Source organism: Strigops habroptila, chromosome 7 (assembly GCF_004027225.2).
Source record: "Strigops habroptila isolate Jane chromosome 7, bStrHab1.2.pri, whole genome shotgun sequence".
Lineage (NCBI taxonomy): Eukaryota > Metazoa > Chordata > Aves > Psittaciformes > Psittacidae > Strigops > Strigops habroptila.
The window spans coordinates 6,165,132-6,187,088 of record NC_044283.2 but is presented as its reverse complement, the minus strand read 5'-3'; the positions used below and the strand labels follow the sequence as shown (position 1 = coordinate 6,187,088).

At 42.3% G+C, this 21,957-nt stretch overlaps 1 protein-coding gene and 1 long non-coding RNA gene across 9 annotated transcripts in view; both read left to right on the top strand.

The window, feature by feature from the left end:
- Positions 1-21,957, top strand: part of KDM3A (lysine demethylase 3A) — a 32,074-nt gene that overhangs the window by 6,763 nt on the left and 3,354 nt on the right. For 7 of the 8 annotated variants that reach the window (XR_003992196.1, XM_032920049.1, XM_030491779.1 and 4 more), the window contains 19 exons: positions 624-726; positions 1,833-1,957; positions 2,433-2,505; positions 2,590-2,678; positions 4,669-4,820; positions 5,845-6,407; positions 7,621-7,822; positions 10,087-10,301; positions 13,277-13,429; positions 13,657-13,752; positions 14,077-14,204; positions 15,870-16,056; positions 16,498-16,667; positions 17,463-17,699; positions 18,834-19,005; positions 19,395-19,485; positions 20,214-20,344; positions 21,378-21,497; positions 21,587-21,726. Coding sequence is in view for 7 of the 8 variants with exons in the window: in XM_032920049.1 (XP_032775940.1) it covers positions 624-726; positions 1,833-1,957; positions 2,433-2,505; positions 2,590-2,678; positions 4,669-4,820; positions 5,845-6,407; positions 7,621-7,822; positions 10,087-10,301; positions 13,277-13,429; positions 13,657-13,752; positions 14,077-14,204; positions 15,870-16,056; positions 16,498-16,667; positions 17,463-17,699; positions 18,834-19,005; positions 19,395-19,485; positions 20,214-20,344; positions 21,378-21,497; positions 21,587-21,726 (3,147 nt within the window). In the remaining variant the exon portion in view is untranslated. Of the gene's footprint in view, positions 1-623; positions 727-1,832; positions 1,958-2,432; positions 2,506-2,589; positions 2,679-4,668; positions 4,821-5,844; positions 6,408-7,620; positions 7,823-10,086; positions 10,302-13,276; positions 13,430-13,656; positions 13,753-14,076; positions 14,205-15,869; positions 16,057-16,497; positions 16,668-17,462; positions 17,700-18,833; positions 19,006-19,394; positions 19,486-20,213; positions 20,345-21,377; positions 21,498-21,586; positions 21,727-21,957 lie in introns of those variants that run through there. The other variant, XM_030491782.1, reaches the window with a different exon arrangement.
- LOC115610367 lies at positions 7,829-8,681 on the top strand. Its single transcript, XR_003992197.1, has 2 exons — positions 7,829-8,336; positions 8,604-8,681. It is a non-coding gene; the product is annotated as an uncharacterized LOC115610367 (long non-coding RNA).

Below are 21,957 nucleotides of genomic sequence, written 5' to 3'. Positions count from 1 at the left end.
TTGGGAAAAACTTGCTCTAAACCTTCCATTTCAGAATCAATTCTAAACATTGTCCATCAGTTTGGTTTAGATGATAACAGAGGAATTAAAACCCCCTGAAATATAAATACATGGTGCTGAATAAGTATGAATGATTTAGAGGTAGCTGTTTTCATTCATATGAACATTGTATAATGGTGTTTTGAGATGGGCTAGATCCTAGTGTTGTTATCATAAACAGAAACACAAACCTGAAAATATTTGCATTGACATCTGCTCAGGACTACTTCAAGTTGTTGTTTCTGAGAGCTTAAAATCCTCAATTAAAAAGCTTGATGGTTCCATTAAAGTCAGTGCTCATTAACAGTGTAGGAAACCAAAGCTAGACTGTTTCAGAACAATATTAAAGCGGACCTGGAGGGCTCACTTCAGTCTGGCTTGCAGATGCTCCATCCAGATGAGTGGTAAGGAAATGATGTCTGCCTCAATAAATCCAGTACCCTAGGAGCTGAAGGAAGACAGGGTAATGAGAAACCTGTTGGACTTGTCTGAATTGCTGCTATTTTTGTCTCTAAATGTTGTGGTGTTTTGTTAATCAAAAGCATTACCCTTAATACCAACTTCTTATCTTGCTTCCTGAATAGGATGTGGACAGCTCCAGGCTTCCTCTTAAGGATGATCAAAATGTTAATGAAGAAATTCAGGCTTTGGTTAAGAAGCACCTGGATGAAACACGCTTGGTGCAAGGTACAAGCATGCTCTGTAGGAGAAAACTGGCCATAAATAATCAAGTCAAAAGGGAAAGGTTTGCAGTGATGGGGTAAATGACACTAATCTGATTCAGGGGTAAAAGCCTTTTTGGAATACTGCTTCCACTTCCACAGCAGTGAATGCAAATGTGAAGGATTATGGAGATTTAAGTTTCAAGAACTCTTTTTGTGAGGTGAGTACGTAATTCAGGCACATAGAGATGAGGCACACAGAGGCTTGTGAAAGAGGTATCAAATTTGTACCAATTCTCACTGGAATTCATAAGGTCATAGAATGGTTTGGTTGGGTTAAAGCTCATCCACTTCCACAGGCAGGGAAACCTTCCACTAGAGCAGGTTGCTCCAAGCCCCTGTGTCCAACCTGGCCTTGAACACTGCCAGGGATGGGGCAGCCACAGCTTCTCTGGGCACCCTGTGCCAGCGCCTCAGCACCCTCACAGGGAAGAACTTCCTTATATCTAATCTAAATCTCCCCTCTTTTGGCTTATAGCCATTACGTGGAGTTGTTTATCCTTTTGAGTAACTTGATTTTTTTAGTCTGCTTCTCGTTTATAAAACTTTCCAAGTTTTAAACAGAGACTTTTTTAGTCAAGTTTAAATTGTTGGGTTTATATTTGCCAGCTTCAAATTCTTAATTACTGGGTTCTCACAAGCATATTTGTAGCCACGTGCTTACAAATGCAAGAAATATCTTCCTTTTATGGAAAGACAAATATTACAACCTCAAGTTGTCATTTCCAATACTGTCAAGAGATGAAAAATTCCCATCTAATTATTGAATCTTCATTTCCATGTCCACTGCTTTGCCTCACTGTCTGAAATGCAGAGGTCAGTTTGGCCTCTGCTGTGTGCCTTAAGCTCCAGGAAAGTTCATAGAACTGTTGCAGGAAGGAGGTAGCTGTACATAGTATTATCATGCTTTTTTATCCCACTCAGGTCTGTGGAAGTTGTCTTAAGGTTCTCAGTTTTGCTTACTTGCATCCTGCTGCAGTACTGTCAGCAAATTCATGTTGGTAACTGATGATCTTCCTGCTCCTTTCTTTCTGAAGCTCATTTTTCTTGTATTTTTTATCAATTTTTAAGGTGGAAAAAACATCATTGGTTCAAAAATCAGAATTTATAGCCTGGATCCATCTACTCAGTGGTTCACAGCCGTTGTTGTCAATGGTAATCCAGCCACCAGAACTCTAGAAGTCAACTGTCAGGAGGTAAGAACCAGTTGCTGTGGGCTTACAAGCAGAGGTGTGTGAGAAAGTTGTATTTCTATCCCCACCACCACCACTTTTAATTCTGTCCTTACTGGAATAAGCTTAGAAATATTAGAGGTCAGTGTAGTGCAGAACAGCCTGTTACCCCAGAGTGTTTCTGTCTGCTCCTGGGAGAATTATCAAACAACAAATGGACTTTTATGCACAATGAGGGAGACCTGGAATTCTTCTTTGAAGAGCAAGGCAAACATGGTCATGGTTTCTCTCCTTTGTGCTCTGAAGCACTGATTTATGCATGTGTTTTCATGCAGAGACACTGTCACAACAAATATTGTTAAATCCAGCTTGGTATTCAAAGAACCTGGGAGTTAAGTCTCTAAGCTCAGCTTATATCACAACATCTAAGATAAATCCATTCAAACAGAAACTTTCACCTCTTTAAATGGCTGCTTCTGTGTTTTTTTTCCTTTCCAAGATTCCAGCTTTAAAAACTCTCGATCCAGAGTTAATTCATGTTGAAATCATATATGACAGCAATGGAAAATCTGGTAAGATCTATTGTAGTTTGTCCTTCAAACACTAAGTGGCAGATTTGTGATAAATAGACTAATCTGGATCACCTTCTCTTTCAGATAAATCTAAAAGAGTTGGGGGCATGAAAAGGAAATCATCTGAGAACAGTGGAAGTGTTGATGCTAAACACCCAAAATCTTCTCCTGAGGTAATGTCTTGCTGTGTTATCTATGGCTGTTACATAAAGGTTATGTCACTTCTCAGAACAGCCTTAAATACAGATTAGATAGAAAAGTGAAATAATAAATATAATCTCTGGGAGGGTGTGTTGAGTTCCTTGAAACTTGTCTAGGCACGAGTGAAACATCTTGTGATAATCAGCAAAAAGTTAACTGAGCCTTGAAGGTTGGCTTTTGTTTTGGTAACTGTGCTTTTTGCCCCCTCCTTCTGCTCAGGAGTTAACCTGCCTGGTCATGTATTCTGGAGTGGGAGAAAACCCAAAGCAGTTCTCAAGTTCATAACCTTTGCTTTTTCATGTTCTTTAACTGGTTTGTGCTTAAACTCAAACCCTTCAGCTACATGTGCACGCTTTGAGGATTCAAGCAGCAATCAGGAGAATGTTGTTTCAGTACAAAAAGGGAATAGAACTACTTCTCTGGTACTTCCAAGTCTATGTGATTTCTTTTGTGGGTGACCTGCCAAGTGTCACTGAGATCCAGGAAAACAGTCTCAGAGGTCAGAAGATGGTCTGGGTAACTTAATGCCAATGAAAAATCATGGCTTGGCTAAAGAACAGCACTTCAAACTTGCCCTATAATTTCACCCCAGTGTTTCAGACCAGAAACTGCATTTTAGGCAGGAGTAGCCTTCTGGAAGCTCTTCAGTGGTGGTGGGGTGGGAAGGTTGGGTTTTGGGTTTGGCTTCTTCTGGCTTGGTGTTCTTGGCTTGTGTGCAGTCAGTCCTGTGCTGAGCCAGCTGTGTACATCTGGCAATGGCTGGATATTGCTATTAGGCATCTTGAATGGCTTCACAAAGATACAGCATGAGGAGCAAGTGCAGGATAAGATTCCTCAGTGGGAAGAGTGGTCTATCTTGTATTTACTGCTGAGGAACAGTGTGCAGAAATCAGTATGAAGTAGCTGGTGCTCTGCAGTCGTACTCTGCCGATGTTTCTATAGCTCATACTTGAGTACCTTCAGCATCTTTTGGGTGCTCACTTTGCCATTCTTTTGCTTTCTGTACACTCAGCCATTGAGCAGCCTGCTTGGTACACAAAAAGCTGCTCTTCATTTCATATTCCAAATGTCCTGCAGAAGAGTTGTCATGCTCTGAATTCATCGCTTGTTTCAGCATAGTGTTTCCCTGAAGTAGTGAAGTGAGATGCTTCTAATTCTCTTCAAAGCCTTGCTTCAAAGGACTGGATCCATTAGGACTTTTGTTCTCTGTGGGAAATGTCTTGTAAATGGTTACAAGTGAGTGTACTTTCACATACAGAAAACAGGAAGTGTGATTGTTTCTCTGATTTTGGTGAATGTGAGTGGATGGGATTGATAAGCTGAAGCCATGGGGTATTTTTTGTTATCACTTAGTATGTGAGTACTCGGACTTCTAATGTGGAGTTAATGCCAGTGGTGTTTTGAGAGCTTGTCTCAATGCCTGACAGCTCTTACACCAAAGCAGAAAGGAAATAGTTTGGAGTTGATGGCAATGAGTCTGTAGGGTAACGTCCAGCAGGAAGTGGAGCATGTGGGAGGGGAATATGGATGTTAGAGCTGAGGAAGGACCCCTACAGAAAATGACTGGTTTTAAAGACACTTACTTATTTGGTAGGCCTGTTGTATTCCTATAGGAACTGTACGTTTGTGAGGCTGGTGATTTCATCAGCACAGGATTTCTTTACTTGACACTTCCTAGAATCCCAGTACAGAGGTTTTCTCACTACAAGGAAGTTCACATCTAGATTTTTAGTGATGTTGTCAGACTAACTTCACAGGTTTAATTTACTCTAGGATTTCAGATGAAGTTTAAGAAGTCATTCTAAGGTCTTTCCATCTGATGGGCTGAGTGAGGAATGATCTTCAACAGGCTTTATAAAATGGTGGGAATGGCATTAATGTATTTGTCTTTTTAAGCTGAACCCTGCAAAGCAGCATTTCCATTATCCTCAGTTTTCCTAACTGTTAAAATCTCCCTTACAGGTTTCTCCCAGCCAGGGAGCTGTGCAGTCAGTACCAACTGTGTTGGGTGAAGCATTGCTCGGCTGTACTCCTGCTAATAAAGACCAAAGGCATCCAGGCCTGCCCCTGCCAGCTAACTCACCACCCAACCTTGGTGCAGAAACTCCTCAGGGGTAAGGAATCAGTTGATGCTTATGCGTAAATAACTCCAATTCTTAGCAACACAAACTCAGAGGTCATCTTAAAGCACTGTAGTAGCCAGTCTTTTATAATATTGGCATAGAAAACTGTTAGATTTCATTACACTGGACTTTATCTTTGAGGTAGTTGCCTTTCAGCATCACAAACCAAAGTCACTGCTTCATTGTACCCATCTCTAAACTGCTGGGCTATACATAGGTGTGGTGCCTACATTTGTCCAACACACTTCTCCCAAGAGAAAGAGAACACATTCAGGCAGGTTCTGAATGTGCCAGCTTCTTGCACATCAAGTACAGATCCTCAGTTATACTCCTTTTGAATGCTAGTGGCTTTAAGCTTCTTTGTTACCCCTGATTCTGTCACAAAAATGAATATAATGGTAGTAATAATGTGACAGGAAACCCCAAATTTTGTGTATTACCTTTAAAAGAAGTGCTATAGGTTTGGGTTTGTTGGGTGTTTTTTTCACTTTTATATAAATCTCGCAAGATAAATGCAGAAAAGATGGTTTTTATTTGACCTTTTTGTGTGGGAGCAGTTTTGATGTCTCAGTATAGACTTGTATTACCAGCCAGCAGCTCTTTGAGCATTAAAATCTTTTCACACAGACACACAAGTGAAATGCATTTGGTTATACAGCTGTTGTGTGGAGAAAACTAGACAGTAACTGTTCCATTGTGAGAGAAGAGAATGGAGTAGCTGCGCTACTGAAGCTTGTGTGTCTCCAAATGTGGGTACAGCTTTATCAATCTGTCCAACTCTTGGAAAAATCAAGACAAAAAGTCCCCCAAAAATCCCCAACCAACCAAAGAAACTCCACCTAACACCCCCCCCCCCCCAACCTATTTACTACAAAGTTTACAGTCTTGGCACATCATAATTCAAAGCACATACTTAAATTCCTTCTTTCAAGCTTTAAACGTGACTAGATTTGAGCAGCTGATGCCCTGATTTGTTTGCTATCTTTGTCTCTAATCATTGCATGTCGTGTTCCAGCACATGTAGACGAAGCTTACCAGAAACTCATCCTTCTTGTCTTAATACGGGCATGAAACCACTGAAGGAGGATGTGCCAGCCTTTCCTAAAGTGGGCTTTGTATCTAAAGAACAAACACAAAACCTTACCGATCCAAACGGTAAATATACCTCTTTGACAACCTCAAGATCTTCATCTTTGACTGATTCGAAGGAAAAAGGAAGCAACATGAAAAACACCAATGAACCTCTTGGGAAGCCCACCCCAAACTTTCCAAAAGAATGCATTGCTGTAAAACAGTTGCAACATCTGACCCCTTCCATAGCAATACCCCGGGGCAGCAGCAGCGCTGCTGAGCTGCAGCGGACTTTGGACTGCAGACCCTCCACCTCAGATGCTCACCTTCACTCTTTTCCTGAGCCTGGACTTAAATCACACAGCAATTGCAACAGCCACAAAGGAAACAAACCAGATGAACTTACAGACATGGAGTTTTTTATTAGAAGAAATTCAACTGAGGTTCTTTGTGACAGAACTGAAAGTGAAGGCTTTTGGACTGGAAGTGCCAAGGTCCAGGATAATAGTGAGTACCTTTAAAACCTCGTGTCATTTGAAAATCCTTGTAGGTTGGGTAACTACATACAAGTAGGTCCTTTGTCACATACACAAAATTAGTAAGTTAAATTGTGTGAGTGGATCTGGAATTTGAGTCATTTGTGGGTTCTTTTACAAGGGGAATGCAATAAACTTGAGGAAAAAGGTCCTTTCCTGATGAAGGAAAAGAACTAATCATTAATTTGTAGAAAGAAGTTGTTACCAAATGTATGCAAGAACAGAATAGCAAAAGAGGTGACAAAAGCAAGGTTCTCTTTGGAATGCAAATGCTGATGGCACAATGAGACTGGTTTGTTTTTAGCATTGCTTCTAAATTTTGTAAGCAAGGTGAGAGGGAAGGTGTTCTCAACAAGGCTTTGCTCAAGAGGAGCTTTCATTTCATTACTGTTGTGAAAACAAAACCCAAAATCAAACCCTACCCAACCCCAAAACAACCCACCTCATTCTATTTCCTGTGGGCCAGCTCCACTTGGTGAGTTCTTTCCTCATGGGATAGAATGGGAAAGTTGTAGTTGTTTAAGGAGCTGGACTGTTGTTGTGTGTTGTGCTGTGCATCAGCTGTTCTGGAAATCTCCCTGCACACTCACCTCTCCTTTCCAATCTCCTGTTGCTTGGTGTTGGGTTATGATGTGCTACTCCATAACTAACATGAGTATGGAGCCAGCCAAGCAGTGGCTGTTGTGCCCTGCAAGGCCTCACCTCCAGTGTGGGAGGAAGAGAAGTGTTTGGCATCTGTTACAGTAAGATGCCAAAAGCTGTTGCATCATGAAGGGTGCAGACAGGACTGAGAAACGGTCCAGGTTGTGCTTTTGACAGTCTTGTGTTTTGCTAGTGATGTTTGAAGACACAGCTATCTTCAGGACTTGTGAAATGGGGTTGCTTTGTGCCTTGGTCTACCCAGCACTCAACTATTCCAGCCCTGAGAGCTGAAGAACTTTCGTTGAAAGCAGGTGCTCATTCCTCTGTGGAGGAGCAAAAGGAGTTGTTAAACTTGAGTCTGACTCCAGTGGAACTATCACTTGAGACCTGAAAAGTGCTTTCTGCCAACTGCAAATATTTTAGCATGACTTTGTTTCAATGTAAGGTGAAAAGTTGACATGAATCTTGCACTAAAATCCAGTTGCTTGCACCTTTATGTAAGAAACTGCAGCTTGTCTAATCTCCACTGCTCTTCCCTGCAGTCATAGTTCGCAAGTCCATTTTATCAGATGCTTCTAAAGTGAAGAAGCTGCAGCAAAGTGGAGAAGCATTTGTACAGGATGGTTCCTGCAATAACATTGCACCTCACTTGCACAAATGTAGGGAATGCCGTTTGGATAGCTACAGGAAGAACAAAGAGCAGAAAGACTCCACTGTCTTCTGTCGGTTCTTTCACTTTAGAAGGTAAGAATTTTGACTCTGTATAGACCTTAATATTCTTTAAATGTGATAACATGTCCAAATTGGATGTCTGACCTTTTCTTTCCTTTCTGAAAGGGAGTTTGTTGAGTGCTCCCTGTGTAGCTGTAACATCGACTTCATCTGCCAGGACAGATACAAACCAGTTATTTGGTCCAACCGGTCTCATTTAGATCTCTGGTTCGAACCTGCTAGATGTCAGTGTGTAGCTGTTCAGCTCTAAGGCTATCCCTAACTACTGAGAGGTTGCCTGTGGTTTTGTAGCCCTTAAAAATGTTATAACTGCTTAATCTGAGTAGAAAATATTTTGGCAGGACTTTGAGCTCTTGATTTTGCTGTTCTGGGCTGAGTGCCAATGGGATAACATGAGTTTGGTTTGAGTGCTCTCAGTAGCATTGGAGGCGCAAGTGAGAGCGTAGATTCCGTGCCTGTCTCCTGAAGTTTATCAGCTGGATGTGTGGAATGTCAGCCCTGTGCCCCCAGCTGCAGAAGAGTTGCAGTAAGTGGCCAAGGGCTTTCAGCTGCAGTCATGGAATAGCGATGGGCAGAATCATGATGTACGTTGTGTTGCTCAGTTCTTAGTTCCACTTTCCACTTGAGAGTCTGTGCCCCTTCTTTAAGCTTGCCATGGAAAGGTTTGATTAGGACTCACTAGATTTGGGATGGTCAGCAAGGCAACTTTAAGGAGAACCCAGTGACTGCCAAGTGGTGGCTGCTTTCCAGACCTAACCTGCAGCTTCAGATCCTTTACCCTCCACCTCCCCAGAGCCTGATCTTGTGAGTGGAAGAGTCAAAACCTTTGTTTAATCTATTGAGTTCTTAAGACACCATGAGGAAACCATTCCAAAAGGTGGTTACGCTGTTACTCTAACATAAGCCTATCTGGAAGCCCAGGGTGGATGTTGTTTGACTGTTTTTAACAGTCCTTCCCTTTGTTTTCAAGTTGTGTAAATCTTTTTCCATGAATTATTTGATCTCACATCCAGATGTTGTTGCATGCTTCTTATTTTCCCCCGCACACATTTACACTTTGAGGCATGGACTGTTTTAAGGGAAGAGGTTACACTTGTGATATTAGAGAGGAAAAGCAAAGATACTGTTTATTTACTATCCCACAAAGGAGATGGGGAGCTTACTTATTCTCAGTTTTCCTTTTGATTTTCAGAGGAATGACTTTCTTTTGAGGCTCTAGATTGGCTAAAAAAAGCCATAAGACCTTTCGAACAGCGGAAACTGAAAGCAGAAAGGTTACAAAGGCAAAGAGAAAAGAACCTCTTCCATTCTTCTGCTTGTTTCTTGAGGTTTATTCTCCTACTGCAACACTGTCCCTCTTGCATGTTTTGTAGCTAAAGGTTTACAAAAGTGCTGCTAATGTGTTGTTTAACCTCAGATTAGAGATTTTCCTGTAGTAAATCTTGGCATAATCTGACATTAACGGAAGCATTCAAAAACCTGTGAGATCAGAGTAACAACAGACTATGCTAATTCACCTTCTTGGGGTAAGAATCCAGACTTTCAGTGCAGTTCAAAGTCATTGAATCCTTTTGGTTTAAAACATGAAGCTCATGGAACCATCCCTTCTTAGTGAAGACAGCGTTTGTCTGGTGATCTCAGTGGTCAGCATGTGTTTTCTGCCACACTTAGCACTCTACTGAGCACATGTTGGCATCAGGAGTCAACTTCCCTCTACAGCATTTAGTAAATAGGCTCCTGAGAACCTGAGCAGAACTCTGGGTGGTTTTGAATACACTACTTACAACCCAGATCTCATTCTTTCCACCTCTCTTCGACCCAGAGAATATCTCACTCAAATGTTGCTTGATTTTCTTGGCAGCTACTTCCGAATGAATTGTTACTGAAATATGTTCTATATTTAAGGTGTTTTAACTTCCCTTTTACATAGTTCTAGATTAAATTCTGTCTGTTACCTCCTCTAGATGTGATCCTTAATGCCAATGTGTTTTAAAAACTGCTAACCTGGTTTTGTGTGAGTAAGAAACAAAAATCTTTAGGAAATCTACTACAAAACCCTGATGTTCTGCAGCCTTTTTAAAGAAGCAGGACATTAAGTGTGCTTAGTGCTAATGACCAGTATGTTTCTCCATGCCTATTGTAACCATGAAGAGTTAAAGTCATTGATATACAGGATACACATTTACACTTCAAGCATTGACTCGTTGGAATGAATGTAAACCAAGAAAGCATTTGAGATGATGGATTTCTCCTCTTCCCCCCACTTCTTCCCACAGGTTGCAGTTTAACAAGCATGGAATACTGCGTGAGGAAGGCTTCTTAACTCCAAATAAGTATGACCCTGAGGCTATCAGCTTGTGGCTGCCTTTATCAAGAAATGTTGTGGGTCTGGATCTCGACACAGCCAAATACATCCTGGCCAACATTGGAGACCACTTCTGTCAGCTGGTAATATCTGAAAAGGAAGTGATGTCTACCATTGAACCACACAGTAAGATCAATTTGTGTTTTAATAACTCTATGTGAAACTTAAGGCTTCTGCCCTGTGTGAAAGTATATTGCATGCGCTTGGAAATGCCATGTGAGACTTCAGGGTTTGCTTCTCTTCTGAGAGGGGTAATGGTTAAGAGCCAGCGTGAGCTTGTGTCAACAGCTCTGCTCTCAGGTGGGGGAAAAGGAAGAGAAATTCTACCCTCTTTGTCCAAAGACTTTGCTCAGTTTCTCAAATTACTTTTCCTGTTGGAGAGAGTGTAATTCTGTTACGAAACAAAGTGTAAAAAAACCTCAGCAGGCAGCCGACAACAGCCTGTTCTTCGCATGTAAATGAAATTAAAGCTCTAATTTTACAGCACAGATCCTGCTGGATTGCTTTGGTCCTACTTTGTTCTTGCATAATGGACCTAGTGCTGCCTGTCGAGTCAGTAAGGAAAGTTTTTTTCCTCCACCTGAAAGCTTCCAGTAGGACTGTTTTGAGTGATTATATGTACATATAGTTACCTGTACATATAGTATATATTTTCTCTGTCTGCTGTCTGTATATAGCAGACAGGGCAAACCTTGTGTCCTCAAATACAGGTTTTCTTGCCACAGCAGAACCTTTCTGGAGCAACCACGAGCAGACAAATGGGGGGAAGGCTGTGATCTTGTGTAATCACTTCTCAGAGTAGAATGACTTAAAAACCATGTTTGTTCTTTGGATTATAAGCACCTGACTGAGATGCAGGACAGTTTAGAAGACTTGTCTACCCAATGTCTTCTGCATTTGGGTAGTTCTGACGTTCTGTAATGATAATACCAGTTTATAAGTCACTGCAAGGTTTTGAATTGAAGCCAAAAACCTGAACAGGCTTGAATGCCCTTCACAAGGGGAGGGAAGACTTGAGGCACTTCAGAATGTCTTACCCTGCACCACTTGGAATCTGCAAGCTCTGCTCTTTGCTTGAACTGGAACATATTCAGGCCTTTGGAGCCAAAGTATTGACAGGCAGAGTGAGAGATGCAGACTGGAATACTGAAACACTTCCAGAAGGATGACATTTTGGCTGGAATTTAGGAAACAAAAGGGAGGTGTGATGTTTATTAAGAGCAGTGGATGCATCTGTTAGCATACCTACCCGAAACACCCTCTGCTACAAACAACAAACACACTTGTGAGTTCTGGAGTGGTTTGAAGGGAGCAGAATGTTATGAATTCCTCTTTGTTTATTGTCCTGGCTGGTGAGAGTGAGGGAACTCCATTTCATTAAACTGGAGGATATTGTTAATGCTCTGGGTAGGAAAGAAGTGATTTGCAGTCTGGATATTCTTCTTCTTGGAACAGTTCAGTGGAAGAGCACTCAGGTGGCACAGGACATTCTTCTGCTACTATCATTTGAAGCCATGGTAAAGCTTTCTTTGCAGAGCTCAGGTGCAATGCTCCTTGTCATTAAAGTTCAGTCTCTGACAAACTGACCTTTTCCAAAATGTCACAATATCTCATTCAGATATTGCTTTTTAGGGCATCATTTGTACTTGAGTGTTTTTGCTCCCATACTATGTCTCAGTGTCAAGCCCTTTTCTCTGTTACCAGTGAGTTACCAGACTGGCAGGTAGAGCCACAAGACAAACGAGCATGAAGAAGGAAAATGATTTGGGAGAGCTTCCTTAAAGAGAGTTCCTTAAAGGGTTAGTAGTAAAACACAAGTGAAACTATCACTGTGTAGTAAGAGATTGACCAGTGTAGAAAGAACAAGTGTTGACTCACACTGCTGCTTTGGCCACCAAGTGCCAGAAAGGAGCCCTATGGAAGGAGGAGATGGGCTCAAACTAGTGAGAGGAAATGAAAGGACAAAATTCCAAGGACTGAAATAGCATGCAAAAGAAAACAAAAATCCCTTCTTTATCCTGTTTTGGGGGGAAATTGGAGGATTGGCCTAGAAAATGATAACTACAGTGCATGTTTTTAAAGGCAGAGAAGAATGGAGCTGGTGATAGCTGGACCTCAGTCTCCTGGAAGAATTCTGAAGCAAAGTAATCAAAAGAATTCTTCCCTCCTACTTCAGAACAAGTTGTGCCAAGTTATTCTAGTTCTGTTCCATACATAGCTAATGGGCATTCTACAGAAGGAAAAGCAAACAGATGTCTGCGATGCTGGCGTGGTGTTTTTAGCCTACATTAGGACATGGTCTCTCATAACTTGCTTTCAAAATTAAGCAGTGTTGTGGGCAGAGGAGTTTCAGAGCAGTTACACGTGTGGAAGGTGGGAGGAGGAGCAGACAGATGTGTGCATTTGTCTAGTCTGGTTTTCTAACTGGTGTCATAATGAAACTAAGAGCAGGCTGAAATAACCTGTGGTCATGCAGCCCTGGAAGGACTTGTAAGACACTTTGGGATGTTTCAAGTGAACTGAAAGAGTGATTTGGGGTGAGGAAAGGTGGAATATAATGGATACATAAGAAACCTGAACAGCAGTAGTGAGTTCTTTGGAGAACAGCTACTCACCATTCTGAGGTCTGATACACACCTATAAACACATAGAAAACCTGCTGAAAGGAGGAGAACTACTTGACCATTATAGTGTAGAGCAGAAAACAAGGACAAGCTGTTTGTAGCAAGCTTGATGTTAAGCTTAGCTTGCAAGTAACTTAACTTCTTTCTGAAATATCCACTTGGGAGGATGTCAGCAGTGTGCACGTTCACTTGGGCAAATACATGCTGGGAGTAAGGGATGCAGTTGGTGCTGCACAGGAGAAAGCAACACTGAAGTGTTTTAATGAAGCTGTATTTAAGGTGCAAATACTTAGTTTTGGTTAAACTAAATGGTTTTAGTTTCAAGGCCAGGTAGGACAGAGCCTTGGGTGACATGGTCTAATGCGAGGTGTCCCTGCCCATGGCAGGGGGTTGGAACTGGATGATCTTAAGGTCCTTTCCAACCCAAACCATTCTGTGATTCTATGAAACTAACACTTTGTCTGGGAATTCCCTCAGGACAGGTCGCCTGGAAGCGTGCGGTTCGTGGGGTCCGAGAGATGTGTGATGTGTGTGACACCACAATCTTCAACCTTCACTGGGTCTGCTCCAAGTGTGGCTTTGGCGTGTGTGTGGATTGCTACAGGATGAAGAAGAAAAGCTTGCACGAAGGTGAGAGTGCATAGTGCTACTTCAAACAAAGGAATTCAACCCTTCAAACCTGTAATTTGAACTTGGAAGTCAATAACAACCCTCAGCAATGAGACAATAAACCTGCCCAACTAAAAGAACACGTTGTAGACCTATGGTTTGGTGTGTCAATAGCAATAAAACATGTAACCTTCCAGAGAAGGGTGAAAGCTGCACTAATAAAACACTGTATTGGTTTTGTTTTACAGATGATGACTCAGATACTTTCTCCTGGTTTAAATGTGTGAAGGGGCAGGTACATGAGCCAGAGAATCTGATGCCTACACAAATAATTCCCGGAAGAGGTATCTTAAATACTAGATTGGGCTGAAAGGAAGCTGTAGGCTTTTGCTGTCCTTTGTATGTTGTTGAGATTGTACTGAGTGAGGGGGGTTTTAGTCATAAAGTTAGTAAAAGCTTAGTATTTCTTATCCAAAGACTGGAACAGCCTTTGTGTACTTCGTACTGTTTTATTACATTTGACCTTTATCAAGAAGTATCACAACTCTGTGTTTACTTGTGTTCATGTACTGTTGGTTACTGCATAGATACACCATTTCTTATAAAGGCTTATTGAATGCTGGATGCTCTAATTCCACATGAGCTCACTAATGACTCTTTTCCTTCAGCTCTCTATGATGTAGGTGATATTGTTCACTCCATAAGAACAAAATGGGGAATAAAGGCTAATTGTCCTTGTGCAAATAAGCAGTTCAAAGCACTATCAAAGCCAACTCTAAAGGAGGATTCAAAACAGGTATTGCTACTGTCTCATGCTATGTCTGTAGTACAGGTTTGCCTCAGCTGCTACCCGTGGTAACTGACTTTGTAAGGGTGCCAGTGCTGACCATCACTGCTAACCCATCCTGTAGGGTTTCCTTCATGAATTGTTTTAGTGTTCAGCTTCCTGTTTCAGTCCTTTCTGGGGGAAAATCTCCTTTTCTGATGCCTCAGTAAGTGACCTATCCTTGAAAAATGCTGAGTGAGGATTTTTTTAGGACAAAAATAGATTAGATTGAGAGAATCCTTAAAAGTTTTAAGAACAGACTAGTGGAAATGGTTGTAAAGTGGGGACTATCCCCTTGGGTCCTGGAGATGTAACACATGCAGTATCTAGAAGAATAAGGAGGGTGGAAGAGTATTGGAATCTATAGAAGAACTGGAGTAAAACTGAGGGCTGGAGCAGCATGGAAAAGCACTGGTTTCGCTGTGAGTCCTGGTAGGAAGTTTGCTGTTCATTATATAAAAGATCCTAACGACTCCAAACCCCCCATCATGTGCTTATCTGGAAATGAATGTAATGGGTTTTGCTTTTGAAACTAGAGCACAAATTAAGGGCTTAGTGTTGCAGCATCTTGCAAGAAAACAGCTGAATTAAGTAACTCTGATTTTGTTGTGTGCTTATTCATAAGCTTATTTTGAGAACAAGTGTGTAAGCAGCAGGCTGAGCTTGACTTTGGTGTTGGTAATCAATAGAAGAGATGAAAAATACTGTGAGGAAGATGGTTATGGGATTTGGAAGTTAGCTTATGACTGACCTATCTTCAGGCTTCTGTTTCTCTATTTCCTCTGGGACCCTGGACAAACAGCAGCATTGAAATTTATCTATACCTCTGTCTGTAAAATTAGGTCCTGCACTGGTTGTGTGAGGATCAGCTTAAAGTGTGAAGCATTGTATTACGTTTGGAATCCTTCCCAAGGGTCAAACAATGAGATGAAATAAAGAATGTAGCAACAGGGAGACACGGGTGCAGAATAACTTCTTGACTGGGAAGTATTTGAGCAGAGGGAAGAAATGCAGCCAGTTATGCAGGAATGCCAGGCCAGAGCAGTAGTTCTGGTTAGTCTGTGGCTAGAATCTCTGGTAAAGAGCAGATAAATCAGCTGGGTAGGAGATGTGCAGCAGCCTTGTGCTTGGTTGTGCTGGCCAGGCTGGTGCTGTGCTCATATGCAGGTATATTTGAGAGCTGGCTAGTGAGAGGGCTTTTTGCCCCCACCTTAAGATACAAATCTGGGAGCACTACATGTTTGTTTTAGTCTACTGATGGACTTCCCTCCAGCTTAGCCCTGGTCTGAACATCAGCTGTCACTAGAATTGTGAGAGCACTGCTGTTACAGCTGCATTTAGTTCCCAAAGCATCCCAGAAGATGCATCCGGGAAACTCAGCTTTCTGTGCTTGTCTTGAAGGGTGGTAGATTCTCTTGCCTGCTCTTAAAAGTAAGGACAACACGAATCCTGCTGGATCATCATCTCTGGCTGCTACTGAGATGCAATGCTGACCTCTTGTGGAGACTAGATAGCTTTTGAAGGGTCAAACCATTTCAGTCTTGGTTTTAAAGAATGAACTTGCCCATGTTGTTGCTTCCCCTTTCAGAGCAGAGTGTGTGTGTGTCTAATCAAGTTCTCACTTTGTTCTTTCAGAACTTGGCACCTGGAGAAAGGACCAGCCTTCAACATAACAGCTTCGTCCTGAGCCCCCAAGTCACTACACACGATCCTCCTGTAAAGTCAGCAATTGGAAGCAAACAAAGTGCTTCAGTAAATACTCCTCCTTCATTAAGCTGGTTATCAAATCTAACAAGTGGAAATGTGAACAAAGAAAACAAAGGTATGTGCAGAAGCAGTGAAGAGCAAACCCTTTATGGCTGTTTGTCAGAAGAAGAGAGACCAGACCCAGCTGTATCTTGTGGTGAGAATGATACAGTCTGCTGGGATGGGTGTTCAGTGCCCCTGATGCAAAACTGGTCCATGGCAACGACTGGGAGTAAAACCTGGCAGGGTTAGCCTGTTCTTTGAGAACTGGATTAATACTGATGCAAGTATTCTTAAATTCAATGTGAGAATGTATGTATTTTAGAATGTGTGATTTTAAAGTACTGAAGACAGTTGAGGGAAAGGAGTGTTTCATCTGCATGTGTTGAGAGGAGATTTATATATATGTACATCCATACATGTATGCATGAAGAAGTATCTTCTTGTCTTAAAAACCCAAAGCACATGGTTCAGAATCCTTGCTCTATTCTCATGTGTGTTCTTCTCTTCATTGCAGAGAAACTCCTCGTACCTATTCCAAAGAATGAGAACAAACCTCTCCAGACACTCCCTGGCTTAGCTAAGCCTGCTGCAGCCCTGCAGACATTCAACAGTGCAATACTGACCCCTGTGAGCAACAACAACACGGGTTTCTTGAGGAACCTCTTGAACTCTTCCGGAGGAAAGGTATGTGACAAACTTAAGTTTACAGGTTTGAGTTGATACCAGGCTTAGGGCACTGTTCTAACCTGTGAATATCTGTCAACAGCAGCTAAAATCCTGTCTTCATTTGGGGAATAAACTTCGTTTCAGTGCTTTCTAGAGTAGCAGCTTAGTGGTACTATCAGCAAGTCTTGCTCAGTGAGGGGGTTGGAACTAGATGATCTTAAGGTCCTTTCCAGCTCAAACCATTCTGTGCTGGAGCAGATTAATTTCCTTAGGCTAGTGTCTGGCACGTGCATTCATCGACATGTCCATTAGGCTCAAAAAAGAAGCATCAAGGAACTTGCAGATGGAGGGAGAACCCTCTGTGGTGGGTAACTACCTTTCTCATGCCTCATTTGCAGACTGGTTCACTTCAGACATTCCTGGGCTTGCTTTGCTTTTAGATATGACTTCAAAATGAGAGGGTAAAATACTGGCCTTGAGAGTTCCTTGATGAACCTGCATTTCTGATCTTTGATGTAAAGAGATGTTCCCTGCTCTATTTCATGGCTTTCTGCAGCATTGCTGACATGTAAATCGGAGCAGAACTACTTATGCCAGAACACTGCAGACAAAGTGTCAGAAATAACATTGGCATTTAACGCTGGTGACTTTCTAGACAGCAAAGTTCTGCAGATCTTTGTTTCTCTGCACGAATCTGAACTCAAGTGTGAAGTTCTGAAAGTGGGAAATATCATCTTCAAAGTGTGCAGGGCAAGGAACAGAAAAGTGCATCAACTTCTTCGTGTGTTCTTCTTTTCTCTCTTTTTAAATCAGACAGACAATGGACTCAAGACTACACCCAAAATCCTTGATGACATTTTTGCTTCCCTGGTGCAAAACAGAACCATTACAGACCTGCCTAAGAAACCTCAAGGCCTGACCATAAAGCCTACGATCATGGGCTTTGACACGCCGCACTACTGGTTATGTGATAACCGCTTGCTGTGTCTGCAGGACCCCAACAATGAAAGTAACTGGAATGTCTTCAGGGAATGCTGGAAGCAGGGACAGGTATTGAAGTTTTTCCTGCTTCTGGAATTCATATTCCTTGCCCTTTGACATGCAGGTATAAACTTCCTGCAATGATAAGCAACACTAAACCTTCCTAAAATGTATGACGTGAGCACTGTTAGATCCTTGGAGAAAAGGATGTGTGTTTGACTACTTGAAATCAGTTTCTAAACGCACTTTCAACAACGTGAGGCTAAATCATCACTTTCCTGATGAGGCAAGGCCATGACCAATATAGAAACAGCACCATTCAGAATGAGAGGGACTAGTTGGACAGTCCCTCTAGCTTGGTTTCTCCCTAAGATGTGCAGTCAAATGAAAAGATCATTGTTTTCACCTTTTTCGAGGTCCATAAGTACAAATACTTTATATTTTGAAAACATCTTTTCAGTCCTCCTCTGATGATTGAACAGTGGGGAGGTTTGGGGTGGTTTTGGGGTTTTCTTTAGTATTTATTGTGGTAAGAGCCCATGATTGTCTTCAGAGTGTTGCTGCTGTATCACCTTGTCTTTTTAAACATGACAGGGAGTAATGGGTTTAAACTGATACAGGGGAAGTTCAGGTTGGATATAAGGAAGAAGTTCTTTACTGTGAGGGTGCTGAGGTGCTGGCACAGGGTGCCCAGAGAAGCTGTGGCTGCCCCATCCCTGGCAGTGTTCAAGGCCAGGTTGGACACAGGGGCTTGGAGCAACCTGCTCTAGTGGAAGGTGTCCCTGCCCGTGGCAGGGGGCTGGAACTGGATGAGCTTTAAGGTCCCTTCCAACCCAAACCAGTCTGTGATTCTATGACATGGAGCAGTTGCTTGTTAGGTTAATCACAGGTCTGTTAAATACTTTTTCCCCTTAAATCTTGGAGTCCCTCTGAATTTCCGAGTCAGACCAGATGATCCTTGAGGTCCCTTCCAACCTGGTAGTCTCTGATTCAGTGATTCACACTGCTGAACTTAACAGCTCTGTATAAAAAGCTGCGTGGTAGCTTGAGATAAAGAATGATCAAATGCACAACATGCTACTGGTAAGGCAGGCTGAACATTCCCAAAGTGCCCGTGTTCAAATGTTCAGTGTAGTTTATCCATCACCCTACTCTGGTTGGAATTGGAACTTTTGATCTTGAATATATTCTTCTTCCTCACAGCCTGTAATGGTGTCAGGAGTGCATCACAAATTAAATGCAGACCTGTGGAGACCAGAATCCTTTAGGAAAGAATTTGGCCAACAGGAAGTAGATCTGGTTAACTGCAGGACCAACGAAATCATCACTGGAGCTACTGTAGGAGATTTCTGGGATGGATTTGAAGATATTTCAAGTAAGTAGCATGGAATTTTGTTCCAATAGGGAATATATTCAACAATCATTTTGCCCTAGCACAAATTTATCATCCTTAAGTAGTGTAAAAGATGTTCCAGGGGTTTTCCTCATACTGGGCAGCGTGTCTGCAGTGTATTCCCACCATGTGGAATGGGTAGAAACTGTCAGCCCCGTGGATGACTCTTCTTCAGGAGTATGTTTGGCTGCCTTTAGTCTTCTAAGGAAGCATTCTGAGGAAGTTTGGGATCTTCCTACCAAGTAGTTCTATAGAAGCAGGTGGGGAATGAACATGATTTTAAGTGAAGATAAGGATTTCTTTGTCTGAATTCTTTGTGTTTTGAGTTGTACAACTATTAGAAGCTCACACTTGTTAATATATGACAACAGGTCGCCTGAGAACAGAAGAAGGAGAGCCGATGGTGCTGAAGCTGAAGGACTGGCCTCCAGGAGAAGACTTCAGAGATATGATGCCTTCTCGGTAGGAATTCACAAAGAAGCTGTTGATCATGTGTGATACACCCCCAAAACACTGGAATGCAGGAATCCTGCTGTGTTTTGATACCTGCTTCAGCTCTGGGAAGCAGCTGGTCACATGTGACCATGTTGTTTGAGATGCTTACAGAGCTAAGCAAGCTTTCACAGAATCCCAGAATGGTTTGGGTGGAAAGGACCATAAGATCATCCAGTTCCAACCCTATGCCATGGGCAGGGACACCTCACACTAGACCATGTCACTCTGTCCAACCTGGCCTTGAGCACTGCCAGGGATGGAGCATTCACCACTTCTTTTGTGCCACCACTTGTTTTATAACAAGTTTTTATGTAGTTCATTGTATTTATTGCCAAGTAAAGCAAGTACCTAAAATGGTTCATGGTTGGTTAAACTTTGGAAGCTTCCTGAAAGCCTGAGTCATTTTAAAATGTAAAGTTCAGTTGAAGCTTCTATTTTGCCAAACTTTTAAGTATTCTGCTTTACTCTGTTTGATATCAGTTGAGGTGATTACACAAGGAAATAGCATTATCCCAGAGCAGTTAAATTTATCTGCTATAATCCTGTCTTGCTTGCTTGGTTCCTTTTCCTGGTGCTCAGTAACCCCCCTGGGGGGAAGAAGCACCATCTCTTGCCTGGGGAAAGCTTTTGCTGCAGTCTATTTTAGTCTGCCTTTGCTTTTTGTCAGTTCCTAACATTGAATTGTATTACTTTAGGTTTGATGATTTGATGAAAAATATTCCCTTGCCAGAATACACCAGGAGGGGTGGCAAGCTCAACCTTGCCTCTCGACTTCCCAACTACTTTGTACGACCGGATTTGGGCCCCAAGATGTACAATGCCTACGGTAAGGAATATTCCACTCTAAAGGTCATGGTGACCACACGTTCAGATTACTGTAAATGAAATGAGTCCTTGCTGTTCCAGACAATTTGATTAATCCCATTGATCCGAAACCCTAACTTTGGCTCACTTACAGGCATTAGAGATGTCCAGAGCATTATGATTTTATTAAATGTGGTTTTGTCTAGATGGTTTCAAGCCAATAACATATATTTCAAGTCTCCCTATTGACTTGCTCCACACGTGTATTCACAGCCTTTCTTGCTATAGGCAGCCACGTGTATTTGTTGTATTGCTGCTTCTGGCTGTATCACTTCTGTTGCTTCTCCTTTTGGGGCTGCATCATTTAGTTTTTAATATCTTCTTGAGCAGTTCTTCCCATGGCTGGTTCATCTGCTGTCACTCGAAAGGCATTTAAAACTAAGCATGACCATGGCCAGTGAAGAGATCATGCCTAATAAATACTGTAGTGGCTGCTTTTTTGGATGGGAAAAAGAGCCTGGTTCTGGCAATGCTTTGTCCTAAACTGCTGTAGAATCATAGAACCCCAGCCTGGTTTGGGTTAAGGGAGCTTAAAGCTCCTCCAGTTCCAACCCCCTGCCACAGGCAGGGACACCTTCCACTAGAGCAGGTTGCTCCAAGCCCCTGTGTCCAACCTGGCCTTGAACACTGCCAGGGATGGGGCAGCCACAGCTTCTCTGGGCACCCTGTGCCAGCGCCTCAGCACCCTCACAGGGAAGAGCTTCTGCCTAAGAGCTCACCCCAATCGCCCCTCTGGCAGGTTAAAGCCATTCCCCCTTGGCCTGTCCCTAAGTGCCTGGGAATAAAGTCCCTCTGCAGCTTTCTTGTCAGCCCCTTTATATCCTGGAAAGAACTCTCTTTTAGCAGGACTTAAATGTGGCTTTTATATATCATACAGGCAGGGTATAGAAGGCAAAGCTCTGTGGTCCTTTCAGCTGGTGCTGCTGAGAGGGGTCTAAGGTTTCTTTTTTGTCCTGCTAATGTGCTGCTACTCTTCTTGTTCTTTTCTTTCCCAGGCTTAATAACACCAGAGGACAGAAAATACGGCACAACAAACCTCCATTTAGATGTGTCTGATGCAGCCAACGTTATGGTTTATGTGGGCATCCCCAAAGGCCAGGCTGATCAAGAGGAAGGTAAAGTCTTTCTTACGTTTATGGGGGGGTTATTTCTGCAGTTGAAGGGAAGGTCCTTTACTGTAATTGCTCATGTTTCCCCTCAACAGAAGTGCTTAAAACCATTCAGGATGGTGATTCTGATGAATTGACCATTAAGCGCTTTACCGAAAGCCGAGAGAAACCTGGAGCTCTGTGGCACATTTATGCTGCCAAAGATACAGAGAAGATCCGGGAATTCCTTAAAAAGGTAAGCTGTGATGTCCTAAAAACTGATCTTCTGTCCGTGTATGCTTGCATGTACATCTCCTTGGGCTCTTCTCCTCTTAATCTTAAACTACATCCTTAAAAGCATGCCCAGGAGATGCTCTTGGGAAATGGCAGAGCCGTATGTGGTGCATAAAATTCTCTCTTGTTCTCTCCCTTTTCCTACTCATTTTTCCCTTTACCTTTATGAGGTTTGGATTAAGGGAAAAGCATG